At 37.9% G+C, this 19,946-nt stretch overlaps 1 protein-coding gene across 6 annotated transcripts in view; it reads left to right on the top strand.

Moving 5' to 3' along the window:
- SMARCA1 (SWI/SNF related, matrix associated, actin dependent regulator of chromatin, subfamily a, member 1) overlaps positions 1-7,262 on the top strand; it is a 73,055-nt gene extending 65,793 nt beyond the window's left edge. For 2 of the 6 annotated variants that reach the window (XM_025431194.3, XM_025431193.3), the window contains 2 exons: positions 5,304-5,414; positions 6,529-7,262. In XM_025431194.3, coding sequence (XP_025286979.1) covers positions 5,304-5,414; positions 6,529-6,600 — 183 coding nt within the window. In that variant the 3' untranslated portion in view covers positions 6,601-7,262. Of the gene's footprint in view, positions 1-5,303; positions 5,446-6,459 lie in introns of all 6 variants that reach the window. The other 4 variants (XM_049107788.1, XM_025431197.3, XM_025431198.3 and 1 more) reach the window with 3 other exon arrangements.
- The last annotated feature ends 12,684 nt before the right edge of the window (positions 7,263-19,946 follow it).

Here is a 19,946-nt window from a genome sequence, read left to right as displayed (position 1 = left end):
AGTTGTGACAGAGACTGTTCTGCAAAACTGAAAATATTTACTATCTGGCTCTTCACAGAAAAAATGTGTGCTCTGGTTAAAAGAATGTGTAGGAAAGATGGAAAGAAAGAAATTATATAACCAATGGTAGATATAAGTGCTATAATAGTCCTTTAAGAAAAGTGTTAAATGAAAGATGGGTAAAAGGAGAGATACTTTAGCCTAAAAGAGGGGTGTTTGGGAGGTCTGGTGGTGATTGTTATGGAGGCATGAGAGCTGCCTTGTAGTATTTGAAAGATTGCCGTATAGAAGAGGAAATCAGCTTGTTCTCTGTGACTACAAAAATTAGACCTAGAACCAGTTGTTGGAAATATAAGGTAGCATTGTATTAGTTAAGATTTTTAACTATTCCAAAAGTGGAATAGACAACTCTGGGAGGTCTATTGGTAGTCTCATCGGAAGAATTCAGACAGGCCAGACAACTAACTAGCAAGGACCTAATAGAAGGGCTTCAGCATCAACTCGAATGATTTTTAAAGATCCTTTCTAATCTTGAGAGTCTGTAATTTTATGAACTTGCACTATTGTGGATCTGTATCAAGGGAAGATTTCCAAGTACAAAATACACCTTTGATTACATCATCACTTCTGCTCAAAAATCCATTAATGATATCCTTTTGTCAGCTAAATTAAGTAAAATTCCTAAGTTCTTCACTGTTAGTGTCTAGGTTCTTTGTATTTTGATCTAAACTTAGCTTTATCTGTCACTCTTACCCTGCACAGCATTTCCCAAGTTGGTTTCTACCAAACATTGTTCTAGGATATGCAAATCTATGATATGCAGAACAAAGCTTCTGTGTTCAATTAGATTTGGGAAGTGCTGATACTGAATCTTGCCCTTGGTGCTTCCAATTTACATTAAAGTACTAAAAGCTCTCGAGAAGTCCTGCCCTGAATAAATTTGTTTAACTTTTTAAAAATCCAGTATCTCCCACATGTATGAACACAGAATACTTTTTTCTTTTTGCCACAGATACTAACACTGTAGACCAATTTTCCATTTGTCATTTTCTTTTTATTTGATAAAGATTTATTTATTTTAGAGACAGAATGAGAGAGAGAGCATGAGGGAAAGAGGAGCAGAGGGGAGAGGGAGAGGTAGAGAATCTCAAGCAGGCTCAATGTTGAGCACGGAGCCTGATGCAGGGCTTGAAGTTATGGCTCTAAGATCAGGAGCCAAAACAAAAGTTGGAGATTCAACTGATTGAGCTACCCAGGGACCCCTCTTTTTGTCATTTTCTTATTCTGTCTCTCTTTTGTTATTTACACATCCTCTCTTTTCCTCTTGTGTGCTGTTTCTCTCCTTCCAACTTCATTCCTAAATCTAGTGTTGGGAAATGGTGAAGCAGATAATTAGACCACAGAATTGTGTAAACAGTTTGAGACCACATAAAATATTCCCTGTAGCCCCAGGGAAATAGGAATATAAAGAGGTACAATAATTTAGGAGAATATGAATGTGAAAGGAGAAATTATATAAGATGAAGGTGCTTTTGATATCATGAAATTTTTCATAGTCACTTAGTTATTCAAAAAGCAAATCACTTTTATTGGTAATTTGGCCTTTTGCCTTGTAATTTCTGGTTTTAGCTAGTGTTCTGTTTACGATACCATCTGTTTAGGCAGTGTTTAAGCATGTGAATAAAAAATGAGATTGCTATCTGTAGAGAAAGTGACATCACCTATTCTAGGAAGGTAATGTCCATACTCTCCCATTCCTTGGTGCCTTTCTCTAAAGACAGTATTTTTCTGTGTCTGGAGTAGTTAGTGCCATGTTAAAAGGAATGAAGGTAAGAACTTAATTATACAGTCTATTTATAATCATTTGGAGATATTCTACTTACCTGCATATGAGACAGTCTCAAAAGTATTAGTTTTTTTCCCCTGAATCACCCATATGAACCATGAACATGTATCTAAAGATATCTGCAGTCACTGGTAACTATTACTTATTGAGAATAATAACAGCCAGAGGGTACGCTTAATGATTCAAGAATCAGCTTCACATAAAGACTCTATCTAGTCTCCCTAGAAACCAACAGTCAAATCTCATCAGGGTCAACTTAGCCCTTTTTTTATAATAGATAAATTGAATAACATGCTGTTTAATTTGTATGTGTGTTATTGAATGAAGCTATGAAGAGTATATGGTCTGCATATTAAAGATACAGCTATTGTTTTGGTAAGTAAGGTTGTTATTTTTCCTAAATTATTTAACCGTGGGTAATTGAGGGTGCAAAAGAAATTAGAATGCACCAGTGTTTTGTAAAGTTATTTTTAATAAATAGTAATATTTTCAAAACATTATGGAGGATTTGTTTTTGGTTAGATTATCTTTGGTTTTCTGCCTCTTTTTGGGCTTGAATTTTTAGGAAGTAGAAAATGCCTGGATAGTTGATCATCTTTCTGTACATATCATTTCCTATGTTATATGTCACTTTCCTGGCTTTTATTTAGACAGTTAAAATATACTAAAAAACCATTTGACGTTTCTTAAAAGCATTATAGATGGCCCAGGACCTAAATGTTCATTGCAGAAAATTTGGAAGATACAGTCTAGTGTGAAAATGAAAATAAAAGTTAGCATTGGTTCTACTTTCAGAGATAACTTCTGCTGGCCACTTGTAATGCTGTAGTTACTATTCTCTTATGTATACAGTAAGATGTGTCTGTATTCCATTTTCAAATGATCAAAAGTTTAGTTTTCAGTATTTCCCTACTAAAAATAATACTTCTCCAAAGATTCTTTTGTAAATTTTTGTATACATCTCTTATTTCCTTACATTAACTTCCTAGGAGTGGAATTGTTTGTTCAAAAGATAGGAAATTTTTAAGATGCTTCATTGATATTCTCAAATTGCTCTCTAGAAAGGTATAGTGTATTTTTTAAAAGATTTTATTTTCAAGTAACCTCTACACCCAACGTGGGGCTCAAACCCACAACCTGACAACAAGAGTCACATTCTCCACCAACTGAGCCAGCCAGGTGCTCTGAAAGGCATAGTGTATTAGTCTCCTTGGCATGCCATAACAGAATACCACAAATGAAGTGGCTTAAACAGGAGTTTTTCACAGTTTTGGAGACTGGAAATTCAAGATCACAGTGCCTGCAGGGTTGGTTTCTGGTGAGGTCTTTCTCCCTGGCTGGTAGACGGTGCCAGCTCACTGTATTCTCACGTGGCTCTTTCTCTGTACAAGTGTAGAGAGAGGCATCTCTGGTGTCTCCTCCTCTTCTTATAAGAAGACCAGTCCTGTTGGATTAGATCCCTACCCTTACAACCTCATTTAACCTTAATTACCCCCTTAAAGGCATTATCTTCAAAGATAGTAATATTGTGGAAGTGTTACGCTTCAACATGTGAATTTTGGGGTTTAGGGAACAATGCAGTTTACAGCAGGAAGTAACATTAGCATCCCATCATCAATGAATGAGAGTTCCCATATCCCTATCTTATTGCCAGCACTGGGTATGTACACCACATACACATACATGCACATATCACTGGCAATTTGATAAAGATGGCATTGTTGTACTTTGCATTTCTTTGATCATTAGTTTCAGTGGAAATTCTAAAAATATTTGGATATTTTAAGTTTTTGTGAGTTTTCTATTCTTATACTTTGACCATATTTTTTGTTGGGGTTCTTAATTGCCAATAAACCTACATCTTCATTTTTGTGTTTAGCTATTTGCATGTATCATTTTTACTTTTTACAGAAAAGAAATTATACTTTAGAATGGTATTTATCTATGATTTATCTTTATTTTATTTATTTATTTATTTAATATAATAATTTTTATTGGTGTTCAATTTACCAACATACAGAATAACACCCAGTGCTCATCCCATGATTTATCTTTAAATACAGCTGAGCATACAGAGTTAATATATGTATCTATATTAATGAATCATATGTTTAATGCTCACTATACATTCATAAAAACCATTTATAGTTTGGATGCATTGATTTGCTGGCAATGAAATATAGGTAGTGGCAAGGTTAATAAAAAATCTTTTCAGGTATTGTTTACTTTGCATTAACAAATACAGCAGTGTTTCCTGAGATACGCTCCTCAGAACTCTAATCCCTCAAGACATCCTGTGAGAAGACATTTCTCCTGGTTGAATAGCTTTGGGAACTGCTTGCATCCTCTGTCTCCCACCTAGTGCTTGACAGAGCTTATCAGGAATTTAAGTCTTTGAGAAGCCCTGGCATAGAGAAATCTGTTTGTTTGTTTGTTTGTTTATTTATTTATTTATTTAGAAATCTGTTTGACATTTGTAACCCGCATACCTCCAAAACTTATTTTGGCATAGGACAATACCCCGTTTTTTGTTTATGTGATTTTTAAAAAGATTCTATTTATTTATTCATGAGAGACACGGAGAGAGAGAGGCAGAGACATAGGCAGAGGAGAAGCAATTTCCCTACATGGAGCCCGATGTGGGACTCGATCCCGGGCCTCGGGATCATGCCCTGAGCCAAAGGCAGATGCTCAACCGCTGAGCCACCTAGGTATCCCATGTTTATGTGATTTTTGTTAACTTTTTATTTTGAAATGATTCACAGGAGTTTATAAAGAAATGTATAGGAAGGTCCCATTCACCCTTCATCAAGTTTTCCCCGATGGTAACATCTTGCATGACTATATGGCAGTGTCAGAATCAGGAAATCCATATTAGTATAGTCCATAGAGCTTATTCGAATTTCACTGGTTATATACATGTACTCGTGTGTGTGTGTCAGTGCAGTTTTACCAGATGTAGGTTTGTGTAATCAGCACCACAAGACTCCCTTATGCTAGCTCTTTATAGTCACACACACTCTCCCCCCCCACCCTTTGCTAGCTCCCAGCCACCATTGATAAGTGCTTTATTCCTAAACTTTCATCATTTCAAGAATGTTCTATAAATGGAGTAATATGGTATGTAACCTTTTGAAATTGACTGTTTTCACTCAATGTAATTCACTTCAGGTTCATCTAGACTGTTGTGTGTACCAATAGTTCTTTCCTTTCTGTTGCTAAATAGCATTTCATGATATGGATGGACCACAGTTTGTTTATGCATTCATCCATTGAGTGATTTTTACTGCTCCCCATCTTCTTAGTGGAATCTCTTAATACCCTGTATGAATTTTGTTCTGAAGTGCACCAACTTGAGAAATTTTGTACCACAGAAATGATACCATTAAATAATTACTACTTTTTAAAGATTATACCTGAGTTGCAGAAATTAAAAATATTTTATTATTTGGTTTAGGAATTCCAGAGACGCTGTAATACTCTGATTTCATTGATTGAGAAAGAAAATATGGAAATTGAGGAAAGAGAGAGAGCAGAAAAGAAGAAACGGGCAACTAAAACTCCAATGGTAAAATTTTCAGCATTTTCCTAACTTTTAGGTAGATCTCATTTTTTTTACATAATTAAAATGCCTATATTATGTTTAATGCCACATGATACCTATTATAAAAACTGTTTTTATGAAGTGCTAATTTGTTTTTGACAGAAAAAGAATACACTACAACCGCATTCCCTATTTGTTTATAGAACATATGGTTAGGAACTCCCTCGTAACAGGGCTCAGTATTTTAAAAAAGTTCCTTCATGCAGAAGTATAATGCAAGTAAAATCCTTTAAATTGAGACTCTGGTTGTCATCGGGGAATAGGAGAAAGGGTGGGGTGGGATGGGATGGGATGGGGCTGAGATTGAAACTGGGAGTTCTGATTTGATCAAATAAGTTTTCTGATCTTTGTGGAACCATGAGTGCAAATGAGAACTTTGAGCAGACAGCAAAGCTTTACTTGGTTTATTTGGTAATAAATTAACTGTTGAATAATAAGGTGACTTGATATTAATCTAGTCAGGATGCCTTGTATAGCTACAATTTAAAATATTCTTTAATAGATCATATTATTTGAGTGTGGTTAAGTAAACTACCATATTTCATCAAGTCTAAGATGCTTCCTATTGTAAAACATAGCATTATTTTTTATGTTTCGCCAAGTAAAACTGCTGCCAAGTAATTAATTTTTCATCAATTGTGAAATGCATCTAGATTTCAGAGATGCTAAAGTGAAAAAAAATGCGCATCATAGAATATGTGAAATATGGTATTTTAATATCTATCATATGGTTTTAAAAAATAATACATTCATAAATAGCATTTTGCCCAGAAAACTTTAAGTAGTACATAGTTCTTTAAAATGAGAGTACATTTATAGTACCATGTGTAAGTAGACATTTGCTGACTATTTTTGATGGGTATTTTATGTCTTTTCTTAAAAAAAATCTTTGAAGGTTATTTTACATTGGGTTATATATTTTGTTGGGCTATATAGAACATTAACTGTGAGTATAACATTTAAGTGAATATTCATGTTAAAATTTTTTTTTAATGCATTTACATCCTAGATTTAACATTGTTGGGCCATTTAAAAATGTGCATATTGGAGCAGAACATTAAATCTGTTTCCATTTTAGTCACAGAAAAGAAAAGCAGAGTCAGCTACTGAGAGCTCTGGAAAGAAGGATGTCAAGAAGGTGAAATCCTAAAGCCTAGAAATAAAGTTTTAAATGGGAAACTGCTATTTTCTTGTTCCCATCTTCAAATGCTAATTGCCAGTTCCAGTGTATTCATGGTACTCTAAGAAAAATCTCTTTGGTTTTGATTTCTTGCATATTTTATATATTTTACAATGCTTTCTACCTGAAATGTGTAGCTTTATATTTTATGCATTCTAGCAGTTTTGTGTACTGTATTTTGTGCATTTCATGTCTTCATCAGAATCCTCTCAGTCCTTGTTCCTTTGAAGCTTGTGCTGAGGTTTTAGCTTTTCTATGTTTTATATGCCGCTGCTTGGAAAGAGAACCGAGATTCTATAGCTGTATTATTGTTGTTTCATACTTTAAATTTATATGGCTGTGGAAAAATGAATTAAAATGATTTGAGGAGAAAGACTTTTTCACTTCTTTGTTGCTTTCTTTTCTATTGAGTATGGGCTTGTATGTGTTACTGCATACTGTGATTAGCATAATAATTGTTGCTTTTGAGGTCATCTAAATATTTTTTTCCGAAAGGAATAAAGGGTGAGAACAGAAAAATATTAAAAAACCCCTAATATTTGATACTGTGCTTGCTGTCAGTATGCATTACATTTAAATTATTCTCTAAATATTCAAGTGGGAAAATATAATAAAGAAATGTCTATAAGAAATTTAATTATTTCCTGTGTTTTGTGCAGTAGAAAAAGAGTTGTGTTATTGAATTGTATGGCTCACTACTATGTATTTGGTTGAAAGTTAAAGCTTTGCTTGCTGACTTGTGCGTGATCTTCTGTCCCATAGAGCTGGTTCAGAGGAGTCTGGGTATGACATGTAGATTTATTAACAACTAAGTTAAGAGTATGAAATAAGTGCTATGCATGTAGAAGAAGGGAGGGCTGGCTTCTATAGGAATACAATTATGCTCAGATAACAAACAATCTCAAAGTGTCAGAGATTTTATACACCAAGAGTTTATTTCTTGCTCACACTACAGATTCCATGCAGATCATAAGGATATGAGAATGGGAGGGGATCTGTTCCATAGTCACTCAAGATTCTGGGCTAATGGAGGCTCCAATGTAGCTATACCATTTGGGATATGTGGCCTTTGCACCTGCTGCTGTAGGAGAAAGAAAGGCTGAAGAATCTCATGTAGGTTCTTCATTACCTAAACCCAGAAATGATACATGTCCCATCCACTTATATTTCATCATCCCAAAGTAGTCACATGGTCCTGTGTATGTGAAAGGGCTGGCAAATGTAGGTGAACAAATATAATGTTTTACATTACTGCCTCTGCCCCAAGGGCCTGTTGACTCAGGAAAGAACCTGTGTCTCTCACATGGAACTTAGCATGTGATTAATCAGAATTGAGGTCAGGTTATAAGGAAATAGGGAAAATGGATTGGAATCTAGTGTGAAACACATAGCAAATAAGCAAAGTTGGGAATGCAGGACGGTGATTTTAGTTACTAAAACAAGGTTTGCATCACTAAAGAGTTGTTCCCTGCCCCTACCAAAATCTTTTGCATTTCCCATCAGATTCTATCACCTGTAAAACTTAGGTAGCTGTGAAATTCACACCCTCAGTCTTCTCATAGGGGTTCTGAAACCTAGGAATTGATCTAGAATGACAATCCACTGTCTGTTGGACTCTTCCAAGTCTTCATTCATTGTCTAGATTTCATATTTCTTACTACCATGCTCCTGATTGGATTCTTTTACTGTTTCTACTCTTAGGACTTAGAGTTGTGTACTATGTTGGAAGTTGGGGTGAAATTGAAGTGCTAGTAAGTGATGAAATTAGGACGATATTAAGTCAAGGGACCAAGAGATAACCCAAATCTATTCCTTGAGTTAACTACCCTTTCTGTAAGGTCCACAAAGAGGTGAAGGTAAGCAAAATAATACTTCAGTAGCTGGCGCTTTGGCTCCAGACTTCAGTCCAGTGCTCATAAGCCCAAAATAAAATCTTGGAATTTTTTACTCCAGTGGGATTTAAATGCTATAGTTACTTGGGGTAAAGAAAATGATATCTGAGAGGGTTTTACTTTTTTTTTAAAGATTTTTATTTATTTATTCATAGAGACACAGAGAGAGAGGCAGAGACACAGGCAGAGGGAGAAGCAGGCTCCATGCAGGGAGCCTGATGTGGGACTCGATCCCAGGTCTCTGGGATCAGGCCCTGGGCTGATCCACCTGGGCTGCCCTGAGAAGGTTTTACTGAAACTCCCACGTTTTGTGTACTGAAAAACAGCGTCCTAGACTATGATCTATCAGTTCAGCATGTCTTAGGAAATTAAGATGCAGGGTGGGAGCAAAGTTAGGATCTTTAAAGTCAGGATCTTTAAAGTTCTTTCATGGAAATTTAACAATCTCTGCTTGTTCTTTCTCTGTTAACCCAGAGGGAGTTAATAGCTAAGCTGTATGTGACTATCTGCTTTAGGGGAAAAAATCTGCAGGTAAGTTCTGCCAGCCTTTTCATGGGGCCATTTTCCTGATCCATATTATGGCTCTTGTAAGACTTTCTAGGACCAAAGAGAAGTGAAATTCAGCTCTCCAAGATGTTCAATGAATACCTCTGGTGTCATCCTCAGAAACTTGTGAAATGTTTTTATCCAGGACATTAACTTAAAGACCACACTATATTTAGTGAAAAAATCACCACCTGCTCTATTCCTCATCTTAGATTATATACAGGATTGTTGTCGAACATAGCCTACCAAGGAGGCCCATACAGTGACCATCAGATGATAGCACAGTCCAAATAATACAATGTTGGGGATACAAAATGCCCTCTGTCTGTATTTGAAACCTCTCTTACTGTCAGTTTTCCACAGATAAATTAAGGTATGCTAGAAAATTCAAGAGTCCTGAGAAAGAAATCCCATTTCAAACAAGGGGCTGAGTAGACTGATGGGGTAGTAGCCCTAGACCGGGCTGCCCTGTTGGGGAGAAAAAAACAGGACAATAAGTTTACCAGCTGCTTGGAGGCCAGAGGAAGCAGAGGAGTGTGCTGTTTTCATGAATACAATCTTGTAAATGCACAGTTATCTGGCCCACCAGCAAAAATGGTACAGTCAATTGACCTTACCTGATTTCTGATTTACCGAGTGTGCAAAGAGGGAAGTGAGCAGAACAGGGAGCCTGAGTGGTTTTCTTCACTCAAGACCTCTGTAGAAGATAAGAGCTGAATAGGTTTTCCAATAATCTTTGGGCTCCCACAGAGGCACTTGGAAAGCATCTGTCTGATCCATTGCATACTCAGGCTCTAATTTCCTTAGAATCAAAAGAAAGTGGTGAGCTCAGTAATCTCTCATTTACATAATGGCCATTTGTATCTCAGTCTTTATTGCACAACTCCTTTTTCTCCTGGCTCCCTGGCCTATGAGTGGTTATGCAATATGGAAAACTTGGATATGTGTTGGTATTATTACACAATTCCCCCATGAAATATGCCCTCGAATTTGGTCCATTATCTGAGACCTCCCAGTTAAGAGAAGTTATTGCAGCTATCTTAGTGGCTGGGTGTTTGGTTTGAAAAGCCTCTACTCAACTGGTGGAACTATCTACTGTCACCAAAATAAAATGCTATTGTTTCCCACATACTGACAAAGGTCCCCACTGTGGTTTATTGTTCCTCCTCTATGGTGCAGTAGCCAATGCAGCTATTTCAGATTCCTGTGTCAGTTTCGAGGCCCATGATCATGCTGATGTCCACGTTGCTTTCTCTCTAGCTGTTATCAACTCCTGAAATCCTCAAGTTTTCATAAAATTTCAAACTTCTATCAGTATTCTATTCGATGTCTCCTTCATTTAGTCTGCCTAAGCTACCCTCCCCCATTGACAAGGGGTAAGATTTTCCTGTGGTTGAAATACATGTAGCTAATGCTATTTGTCATGTCCCCTCTCCCTCAACCTTATCATTTCTGTGTGCTCCAGCTAATTTCTAACTGCCAGTATCTCTTTGTCTAAGGGCTTTGTCTGAGGACTTTATCAGAGGCCTTGGAAGGCTTTTCTACCCTTTGCATGATAGGCTGGGAGGGCTAGAGGGTTAACACCTCTGAGTGGCTCTCAACCAAAACCTAATTGAGGTTGGCATATAAGTACCAAAACTCACTCCTCAAGGAAGGTCTGTCTTGGGTGTGTGATCTCTATGGTTCTCCAGAATTTACTCATGGATTTAAGCTCCAGTAACTCAAAGTAGTGGCTGTGTTGATGACAATTTTTATTGACTTTATTTCTTTTCTTTTATCACTTATTCCCAGTGGGTATTTTCGGGGGTCAACTCCTAAATAATACTACTTGCATGAGAATCTTATCCCAGGGTCTGCTTCTGAGGAAACCCAATTTAAGACACTCACCTTGTATACACAGTTCTTCTTAGACCTTAGTTATGTCATTAAAATGTATAGAGTGTTTAAAGAGAGTAATGCCTGGATAGTATATCCTTAATTTGTTCTTAGAAGGTCTACCTCGCTGTGGACACTTAGTAGGTGATATGATTGCATCAGGATATTCTGCCCTGGCACAAAGTGCTGAGTTCTGATGTCTCTCCATAAACAAAGGAAACCTTCTCATATAACCAATACTTACGGCACTGGGAATTATTAGGCAGGGTTAAAGGGTTCCCGAGGTTTTGGTAAGGCTGAAGCTAGTGCCCAAGCTGTGGTCTCTGGAAGTGTTCTCCATGCTTGTTGGTGCCCCTTTCCTGTAGCAGTGGTACATTCAGATAACTGAACCAAGTGTTGGCCTTTCTCACTGTACTGTGATATATAGCCATTACAACAGCCTGGTGATACCAGGCTTTTTCAGCTGTTGGCCTGGTCCCCTGATGATTTGTCCATTTCCTGATACACTGCTTTCCCACTGGGGAGACTTTCATCTAGGCCATTGTAGTCAGATTCAAGGTATCTATTTCCATTGGCTTTTAGCCTTGTCTTCTGTAGTGCCAAGACATGCTTGGTTAATTTCTCATCTTCTTCCCATGAGATAGATATTAGAATTTGTCCATATAGATAGGACTACGAAATTTTGTGGTCTATTTCTGAGGATCTCCATTTATCTAGGGAAGGATGATGGTGAGTACCATGTATGTGCAGTTTTTCATTTCCCATCATGACTACAGTTTTGAGCTAACGTATCTCCTTCAGTGGTAGAGACCAAAACCTGTTTGCTGTATCTAAGATAGTAATATCTTTGCATAAGGTCTTATTTTTTCTAGAATATTTGGTATCTGACCATCATCATCATCAATTGGGATTGATAACTTACTCAGTTCTCCTAGAATCAACTATAAGCCATTTAATTTTTGTATTGGCCATACGAGAGCATTGCCAAAATACGATAATTTACCCATTTTCTTTTTTTAAAAGATTTTATTTATTTATTCATGAGAGAGACCCACAGAGAGAGGCAGAGACATAGGCAGAGGGAGAAGCAGGCTCCATGCAGGGAGCCTGATGTGGGACTTGATCCCAGGACTCCGGGATCATGCCCTGAGCCAAAGGCTCAACCACTGAGCCACCCAGGCGTCCCTACCCATTTTCTTTTGATCACCAAGAGTATTCCATCTAGTGTTTCTCAGTATGTGTTAGTTATATCATTCACTGTTAGGTAGATAGCCTCCCTTACCTTCATGAGAGATCATTGCAATTAGGTCTGGGTATATCTTTGTAGGCATGTTCTTTTTTTCTTTCATAAGTCTATTCTGATTTCTAAGATCTCAAGCTTTATTCTTTCTCTTCATTTCCTAATTCTTTTCTAGCTTGCCTCCTATCACAACTAAAGCTCACAGTATCTCCTGGATAAGAGTTTTAAAATATCCTGTAATTATTGTACCTGCTAAGGGCCTTCTACTATTTCCAGGCATTTCTCAAAGCCAAGACATTCTGGGTACAGGCATTACTTAGTCTCTTCGTGACTTTTGGACTTCTCTTTTCTTTCATTAAATTTTCTCTCCACCTCAAAAATCTACTTTCCCTGTGCAGTAAAGGCCTCAGTTCTTTTCTTATTAGTGAACTCTACCTGCAGTGATTGTATCCACACTCTGAAGCCTCTGAAATCCACAACCATGATTAGACATCTGACCTTTACCCTCTTTCCACAAATTTGAAGATTAGGAATTTAGATAATGCCCAAATCAGAGTCAACATGAGAACATGGGTGGAGAAGGGACTCAGAAAACATTAGAGAAGACATATGACACCCCAGAATTTCATCTTGCCATCATTCTCTCTTTATCCTTGGATGCAAGTTAAAACAAGATGAAGAGAATTAGAGTTTGGGCCTGCCATCTAGTTTGCCACGTGACTGTTTAGATCTAACAATCGAATAGGCCAAAAATGTCACACTGCTTATTTTAGGAAGACTTAGGTCATGTTGTGGACCTTGCTGCTCTTGTAATTTGAAGCTTACCTTAGCTCCTAAAATGAATATTTGTGCCAATACCAGCACCTGCCTGTTCCACATGGGAGATTATATTCTGGGCCTACAGAAGCAATGCTTCAAGTTGGAGGACTGAATCTCAGTCTCTTTTGTGGGACTTCACTCTCCAAATGTCAGTTCCTGGGGCATATATTTGCTTTGCTGAGATGACGCCTGTGTTGGGGGTGGAGGTGAGATTCAAGTATTATTAAGGCATGAAATTAATGACTGTAATAGGCCATGGGGGGCACTCAGGAATACTTAAATTTTGCCTTGGCCTCACCACCTCTGTGTGTTCCATAAATTCCATAAGGGATGTATGTAAATAAAAGAGTGGTAAAAGAAAGCAAAGTAGCATTTTATTAACTGAGGCTTTGGTTCCAAAGCCCAGTTTAGTATGCTACTGAGTTGGGCTTGAACACAAGGAGGTTTAGGGTAGAGGCTGCCTAGAACTCAGAACCAAAGCAAGGTGAATAGTAGCATTTCCCTTAAGCCAAAATCACATCTCAAGATTTCCCATTTTCCAATGAGAAAAAAAAAAAACCTTACAACACTAACTCCAGAGGGAATGAATCCAGAAAGAGGCTTTCTATCCATATGGCATTGTTTAGATTTCCATGGCTTAGAGATTCTGGTTCAAAAAGTATTTGAGAATCTTACCCATCAGTTCAGCAGTCCTCCACTACTTGTGTAGGAGGCTAGGGAGAGGACCACAGAGGAGCTTAAAAGCCCTTCCCCTGGAAGCTAATATGGACACTATGCTTACACTGCTTCAATGCTCAGCTTCTGTAGCCAGGTCAAGTCCTACAGCTTGTGGTTGATACATGTTGGTACATGGCTGGAACATTGACTAATACAAAAGGTATCACAAGAGGTACCATTACAAAATGCAAACTTGGTAACTTCTAACAATTGTATCATCTATTTGGGATTTCCTACCATAATTTGTGATTATTGATGAGATGAAGTTTATCAGTGAACAATAATTTACTGTACAACAAGACTCAACAGTATTTTGAGTCTTCTCTTCTGGGAGATGGCAACAATTGTCAGTTATAGTAGGGGAAAAAGTGGTGCTTTTCATATGCTATTATAAATGGACATTTACTGCTAAAATTTGAGTATGCATGGACTATGTTTTTAAAACATGTTTTTATTTTGTAGTTTTTTTTAAAAAAGCAATGTAAACTATATGTGAATAATTTGCATGCCATAATTTTCCTCATGTGGAGATCTTCCACAATGCTAAGTAGATGCTGGAGCATACCAAGCTACACTGCCCAAGCCTCGTAGAACCATCACTAGTGATTGTATCTCCCAGGATGCAGAGTTTGGATTTCATATGCTGAAGGAAACATTTGGAATTAAATTCAGAATTGTCAGCTTCAGCCTTTGAAGAAAACTAATCTTGTGATTTGGTTTGGTTTTTTTTAGGTTCTGTATCATTTAACTTTTACTGCATAACAAACCACTCCAAAACTTGGTAACCTAAAACAACCATTTATTTTTGTTTTTATTATTTATTTATTTATTATTATTTTTAAAAGATTTTATTTATTCATGAGAGACACACATGGAGAGAGAGAGATAGAGATAGATAGATAGATAGATAGATAGATAGAGAGGCAGAGACACAGGCAGAGGGAGAAGCAGGCTCCACGCAGGGAGCCTGACATGGGACTTGATCTTGGGTCTCCAGGATCAAGCTCTGGGCTGAAGGCAGGGCTAAACCGCTGAGCCACTCAGGCTGCCCTTATTTTTATTTTTTTAAAGTAATCTCCATGCCCAACATGGGGCTCAAACTCACAACTCCGAGATCAAGAGTTGCATGTTGTACCGACTGAGCCAGCCAAGTGCCCCAAGACAACACTTTATTTAACTTGCAATTCTGTGGGTTGGCAATTTGGGTTAGGCTCAGGTAGGTAGTTCTTTTGTCTTGACTGGGCTCACTCATGTGTCTTTGGTCAACTTCTGGTCAGTTAGCTGACACGGGTTGTGGTGGTTGACTGATTGTTGGCTTGGTCAATGGGGGTAACTCAGCCACATCTCTCTTATCATCTAGCAAGTTAGCTTGGGCTTGTTTACATGGTAGCTTGGCATCCAAAAGAAAGAGTAAAACTTGAAAGGTCTCTTGAGACCCAGGGTTAGATTTCACACAACTTCTACCAGATTCTATTGGTCAAAACAAATCATCAAAGCTAAACCAGATTCAAGGAGTAGAGAAATTGACTCCACTTCTAGATGGGAGATGCTGCAAAGTTACATTGCAAAAGGCCTGGATATAGGATGAACGTGGAGGTCACAAGGTCTTCCTGTTGAGGTGTCCTAATTTATAGTTAGTGTGTGCCTTACAGTCCTCTAGTTGTATCCCAAATTATAACATGAGTCGTCATGTACATAGCACAGTGGAAAGTCCAGAGTCTATCATCACTTAGAGCCTTCCTTCCTGATATGTTTGTGAAGGGTACAAAGATATTTTATTTTCAACTGCCATTTTGAATTAGTAGTCTTTTTGATCCAGCGGTTTGGACCCTCCATCTGTTTTGTCTCCAAGAATATTTTGACTTCCCGTTTCCAAGTATAAGCATTTATATCACAATTATGTTAATAGAGACAGAGACTGCTAATTATTTTCCAATATACATCTTCTGCTTCTTGCTTAGTAATAAGAACATCTATTTTTAGCTTTTCCACACTGCCACTTGGCTAAAAGACTACATTATCCAGCTTCCTTTATAGTGAGGTATGGCCATGTGCTAAGTTTTGGCCAATGATATGTAAACAGAAGTGGCATTGCAACTCCTAGAAAGTGTCCTGGAAAGGAGCAGTTTCCTTCATCCTTTCTTCTTTCCTTCTGGTTGGGAGGTGGACTTGATGGCTAGAGTTCAAACAATCATCTTGAATTATACGGATGCACATCAGTGATGATGTAGCAACTGGTTAAGAGGAACCTGGGTCCCTGATGACCATAGAACTGCCTTCCAGCCCTGGGGTGTCCCCACTTCCAGAATTCTTTATCTTGAGAGAGAAATAGTTTTCCATCTATTTAAGCTACCGTCTTACATTTTGTTGTTATTAGTATATGGAACTGTATCCTAACACCCCAGTATTGATTATTTTATATTGAGCAAATTTTTGCTGAAACAAATTCCCTTTAAGTCAGCCAAAGTCCTTGATGAATTTTCTAAACTGTAAGATAAACCATTTCTATTTTTTCCATTTGTACTTTTATTCTACTGAACATTTTCTTTGGGATTGGTTAGTTTCATTTTAACTTTACAGTAAGGATTTATCTTTTTATAGTAAAATTTACTTGGCATTTAAAGTTTTTGATTTGTGGACATGATTTTCATCAAGGTCTAGTTTCCCTGAGTCAAATTTTACAGACCTAAATTTTTCAAGAACATGTGATTTTTCTGTAAAATTATAGCTATAACAAATTTTATCATGTGCAGTTTCACCACTTTTTATGTTTTTCTATGGTGGTTATTCCCACCAAGTTTACATTTTCTCAGGTCAGTTTTCAGAGTTGCCAATGTTACAAATGACATAGAGTTTTCAGTTTTTTTAAAAAAATATTTATTTATTTAAACTTATTAATGAGAGACATAGAGAGAAAGTCAGAGACATAGAGGAAGAAGCAAGCTCTTTGCAGGGAGCCCAATGTGGGACCTGATCCCCTGGACCTGGGATCACGCCCTGAGCTGAAGGCAGATGCTCAACTGCTGAGCCACCCAGGCATCCCTAATTTTTTGTTTTTCATAAATTTTACTATGTGTATTTTTTAGACCTTTACCATTTTATTTGTGTTGATTAGTTCTACCTGCTATATATTTTTTAAAGATTTAATTTATTTATTATTTAAGAGGTAGAGAGAAAGAGTGTGTGAGTGCCAGGGGGACGAATAGGGGGAGAAGGACAAGCAGACTCCACGCTGAGCTCAGAGCCTGATGCACAGCTTAATCCCAGGACCCTGAGATCATGACCTGAGCCAAAATCAAGAGTCCGATGCTTAACTGACTGCACCACCCAGGCGCCCCTCTACCTTCTATTTTTTTATGACTTTGAAATTGATACAAATTTCTAGGTGATTCCATGAGGAAATTGTGAGCAACTCCCCTCAGATGTTCCAGAATTTTCCCATTCAGACTGGATCTATGCTATTGCACATCCATCTTATGAGATATACAAATATCTCAATTTGTTTATGGCAATCTTCTTTAGTGCAGATCCTCCTAAGTTAAAATTTCAATTACCATTACTTTATTTTTAAAAATATTTTATTTATTTATTCATGAGAGACACAGAGAGAGAGGCAGAGACATAGGCAGAGGGAGGGAGAAGCCAGCTCCATGCAGGGAGCTTGATGCAGGACTTGATTCCAGGGCTCCAGGATCATGCCCTGGGCCAAAGGTAGGTGCTCAACCACTGAGCCACCCAGGCATCCCAATTACCATTACTTTAAATGGGAGAAAATGTTGTATATCCCCGAGCCCCCAAAATGACACCAGTTTTGTTAAAACACCACCAAATTTCCCCTAAAACAGACTCAAGTGGTTTAATAATTAATGTTACTTATCATAATACAACCTAATTAGGCAATTTCTCCTAATATAAGTATAGCTATTTACCTGTTCTCCTTAAACTCTTTGCAGCTCTTGTATGCTCTACGTGTAAAACCTTGTTACCAGACCCCCAATCATCAGTATGATTCTGAAAGTTTATGTCCTTCAACATTTTTTAAAATTTATTTTATTTATTTTTAATGTATTTATTTATTCATGAGAGACACAGACTGAGATAGAGGCAGAGACATAGGCAGAGAGAAGCAGGCTCCTCGCAGGGAGCCCAATGCGGGACTCGATCCCAGACCCCGGGATCACGACCTGAGCCGAAGGCAGGCGCCCAACCGCTGAGCCATCCAGGCGTCCCTCCTTCAGCCTTTAATGCAACACACACACCCACATAACAATAAAGACAAAATAAATTAATTAAAAGAATACATTTTAGGGGCGTGCCAATGACCTTCAGCTCACGTCTACCAGAAACACCTGTATATGAACAAGTTGGGTTTATTACTTGTTGCAGGGAGAGAGAATACAAACCATGGGGAACCATGGGGTCTCTCAGTGAGAGGATAGTAGAAAGAATCTATTATGGGATTTGAGCTTTGGTTAGGTAATTGAGGGAAGGTCTAAGGAAATGAGGGTTCCTTCTAGATTGGATGCTGTCAGAAATTAGGGATGATTCTATAACTGGGTTTCTCAAATAAAATCTTATCTATAGAGATGACAGGGTAGAGACAGAATAAAGCTATTAAATGGTAAAGAAGTAGTGGTTACTCATTTTAGCCAAGAGGTAGTAGTGTTTGATAGTTTGTTGGGGGCACAGTGACCTTGACTTGGTGCTTAAGACAAAATTATGAAGTGGATTTGTTTCATTTCACATTCTCCTGTTCTCAGTAAAATTTTTTGGAATTCATATGTGGAATTGTTAATGTCCAGTAAGAGAATAATGTGACTTAGCTGTGACCATCAGGCCAGCTTTTGGATGCTTTTTTTCTTAAGCACCATACTTCAGGTTGTCATTGCTATAAACTAGCAAAACAGGAGTACTCTAAGAAGAGAACTGAATGCAATGTGTGCCAACTCTGTAACTGGGAAGATCAGCATCTTTCCTCTCATGGGCTCGGCTACTTTCAAGGTCTCAAATCCCTATTTGTACATTCAACGAAATTTCTTACAAGTTGAAGAGGTTTTAAACTAGCAAAGTTGAGTTCTTCTAATGTGAATGGCTTCACTCTGGGTGGAGAAAAGAGCAAACATGAACAGAACAAAAATGTTCTTGGGGTCAAAATAGTCAGTGAGAGCAAAGTGTTCTCTGTGTCTGCGAATGGCCCCAAGGTACTGTATGTTTATCTAGGTTCAGGGCTTGGTCCTGCTATTCCTCTCTTGGCATTGGGTCTGAACTCAGACAAGTCCTTTTGAGTCTGGAGATTTCTACCTTGGCCACCCTAAACTGTTTGCTTCAGGAAAGACTTTCATGCCACTTTACTGCCATTGAAGTTGGCAAAGTTTTTGATCCCTTGATGGCTGCTATTGTCATTGCTGTGCTGGACTGTGCATTATCAGTTGATATGACTCAATTTATGGGTCTAGGGCAGAAAGCTCCCACTCACATCACTTCTCTGGCCCCTTCCTGAAATCCCACCCAGGTATTGAGCAGAGGTGCTCTAGCAAAAACTGATCTGGAATTCAAACACTTGGGCTCTTGAGAAACATTAGCTTTTCTTCAGGACACCAGAAGAACCGAGGTATGATTGGTTACTGGGTTTGCCGCCTCACAGATCCAATCCTGTTCTTCTCTGACTACCTGGCATGGGGCAAGAGCTGGGTCACTAGTGCCATCTCTTTCTACTCTCCTAGTGATTTGATCTCAGAAACGTTGTTGCTTTCTGCCACTGGGCCTTGACCAGAGTCACCTCTGTCTGTCCTGACAAATGTCATTAACTTAATGTATTTATTTAAAATATATTTGTTATTTATTCATTTGTGCATTCATTCGTTCATTTATTCTTCATTTAATTGGACTTTAGGATAAATTCCTGGGAGAAGGGGTTGTAGCCATGACCAGTTTTCTGATAGAATGCCCTTCAAGCTTTGCATCACTAGGACTCTCATTCTCTGTCTCCTTTGATCTATATTTCTCTATCATTATCTTTGTCTCTCTCATTGACTGTGTTTCTCTCATCCTGTTAATCACCTTCACCTGCTCTTATACTCAAACTAACTTAAATAGACCCCTCAGGCATTGTAAGGACACCAGCCAGCAGGAATCCAGGCAGTTATGCTTTCCATCTCTCTTCAGGACTATATGGATGTCTCTCAATGTCCTTGTTATTGTCATTCCCTCTCAGTATCTCTACTTTT

This window comes from Canis lupus, chromosome X, assembly GCF_003254725.2.
Source record: "Canis lupus dingo isolate Sandy chromosome X, ASM325472v2, whole genome shotgun sequence".
In the NCBI taxonomy this organism is placed as follows: domain Eukaryota; kingdom Metazoa; phylum Chordata; class Mammalia; order Carnivora; family Canidae; genus Canis; species Canis lupus.
This window is presented reverse-complemented; position numbering and strand designations above follow the sequence as displayed.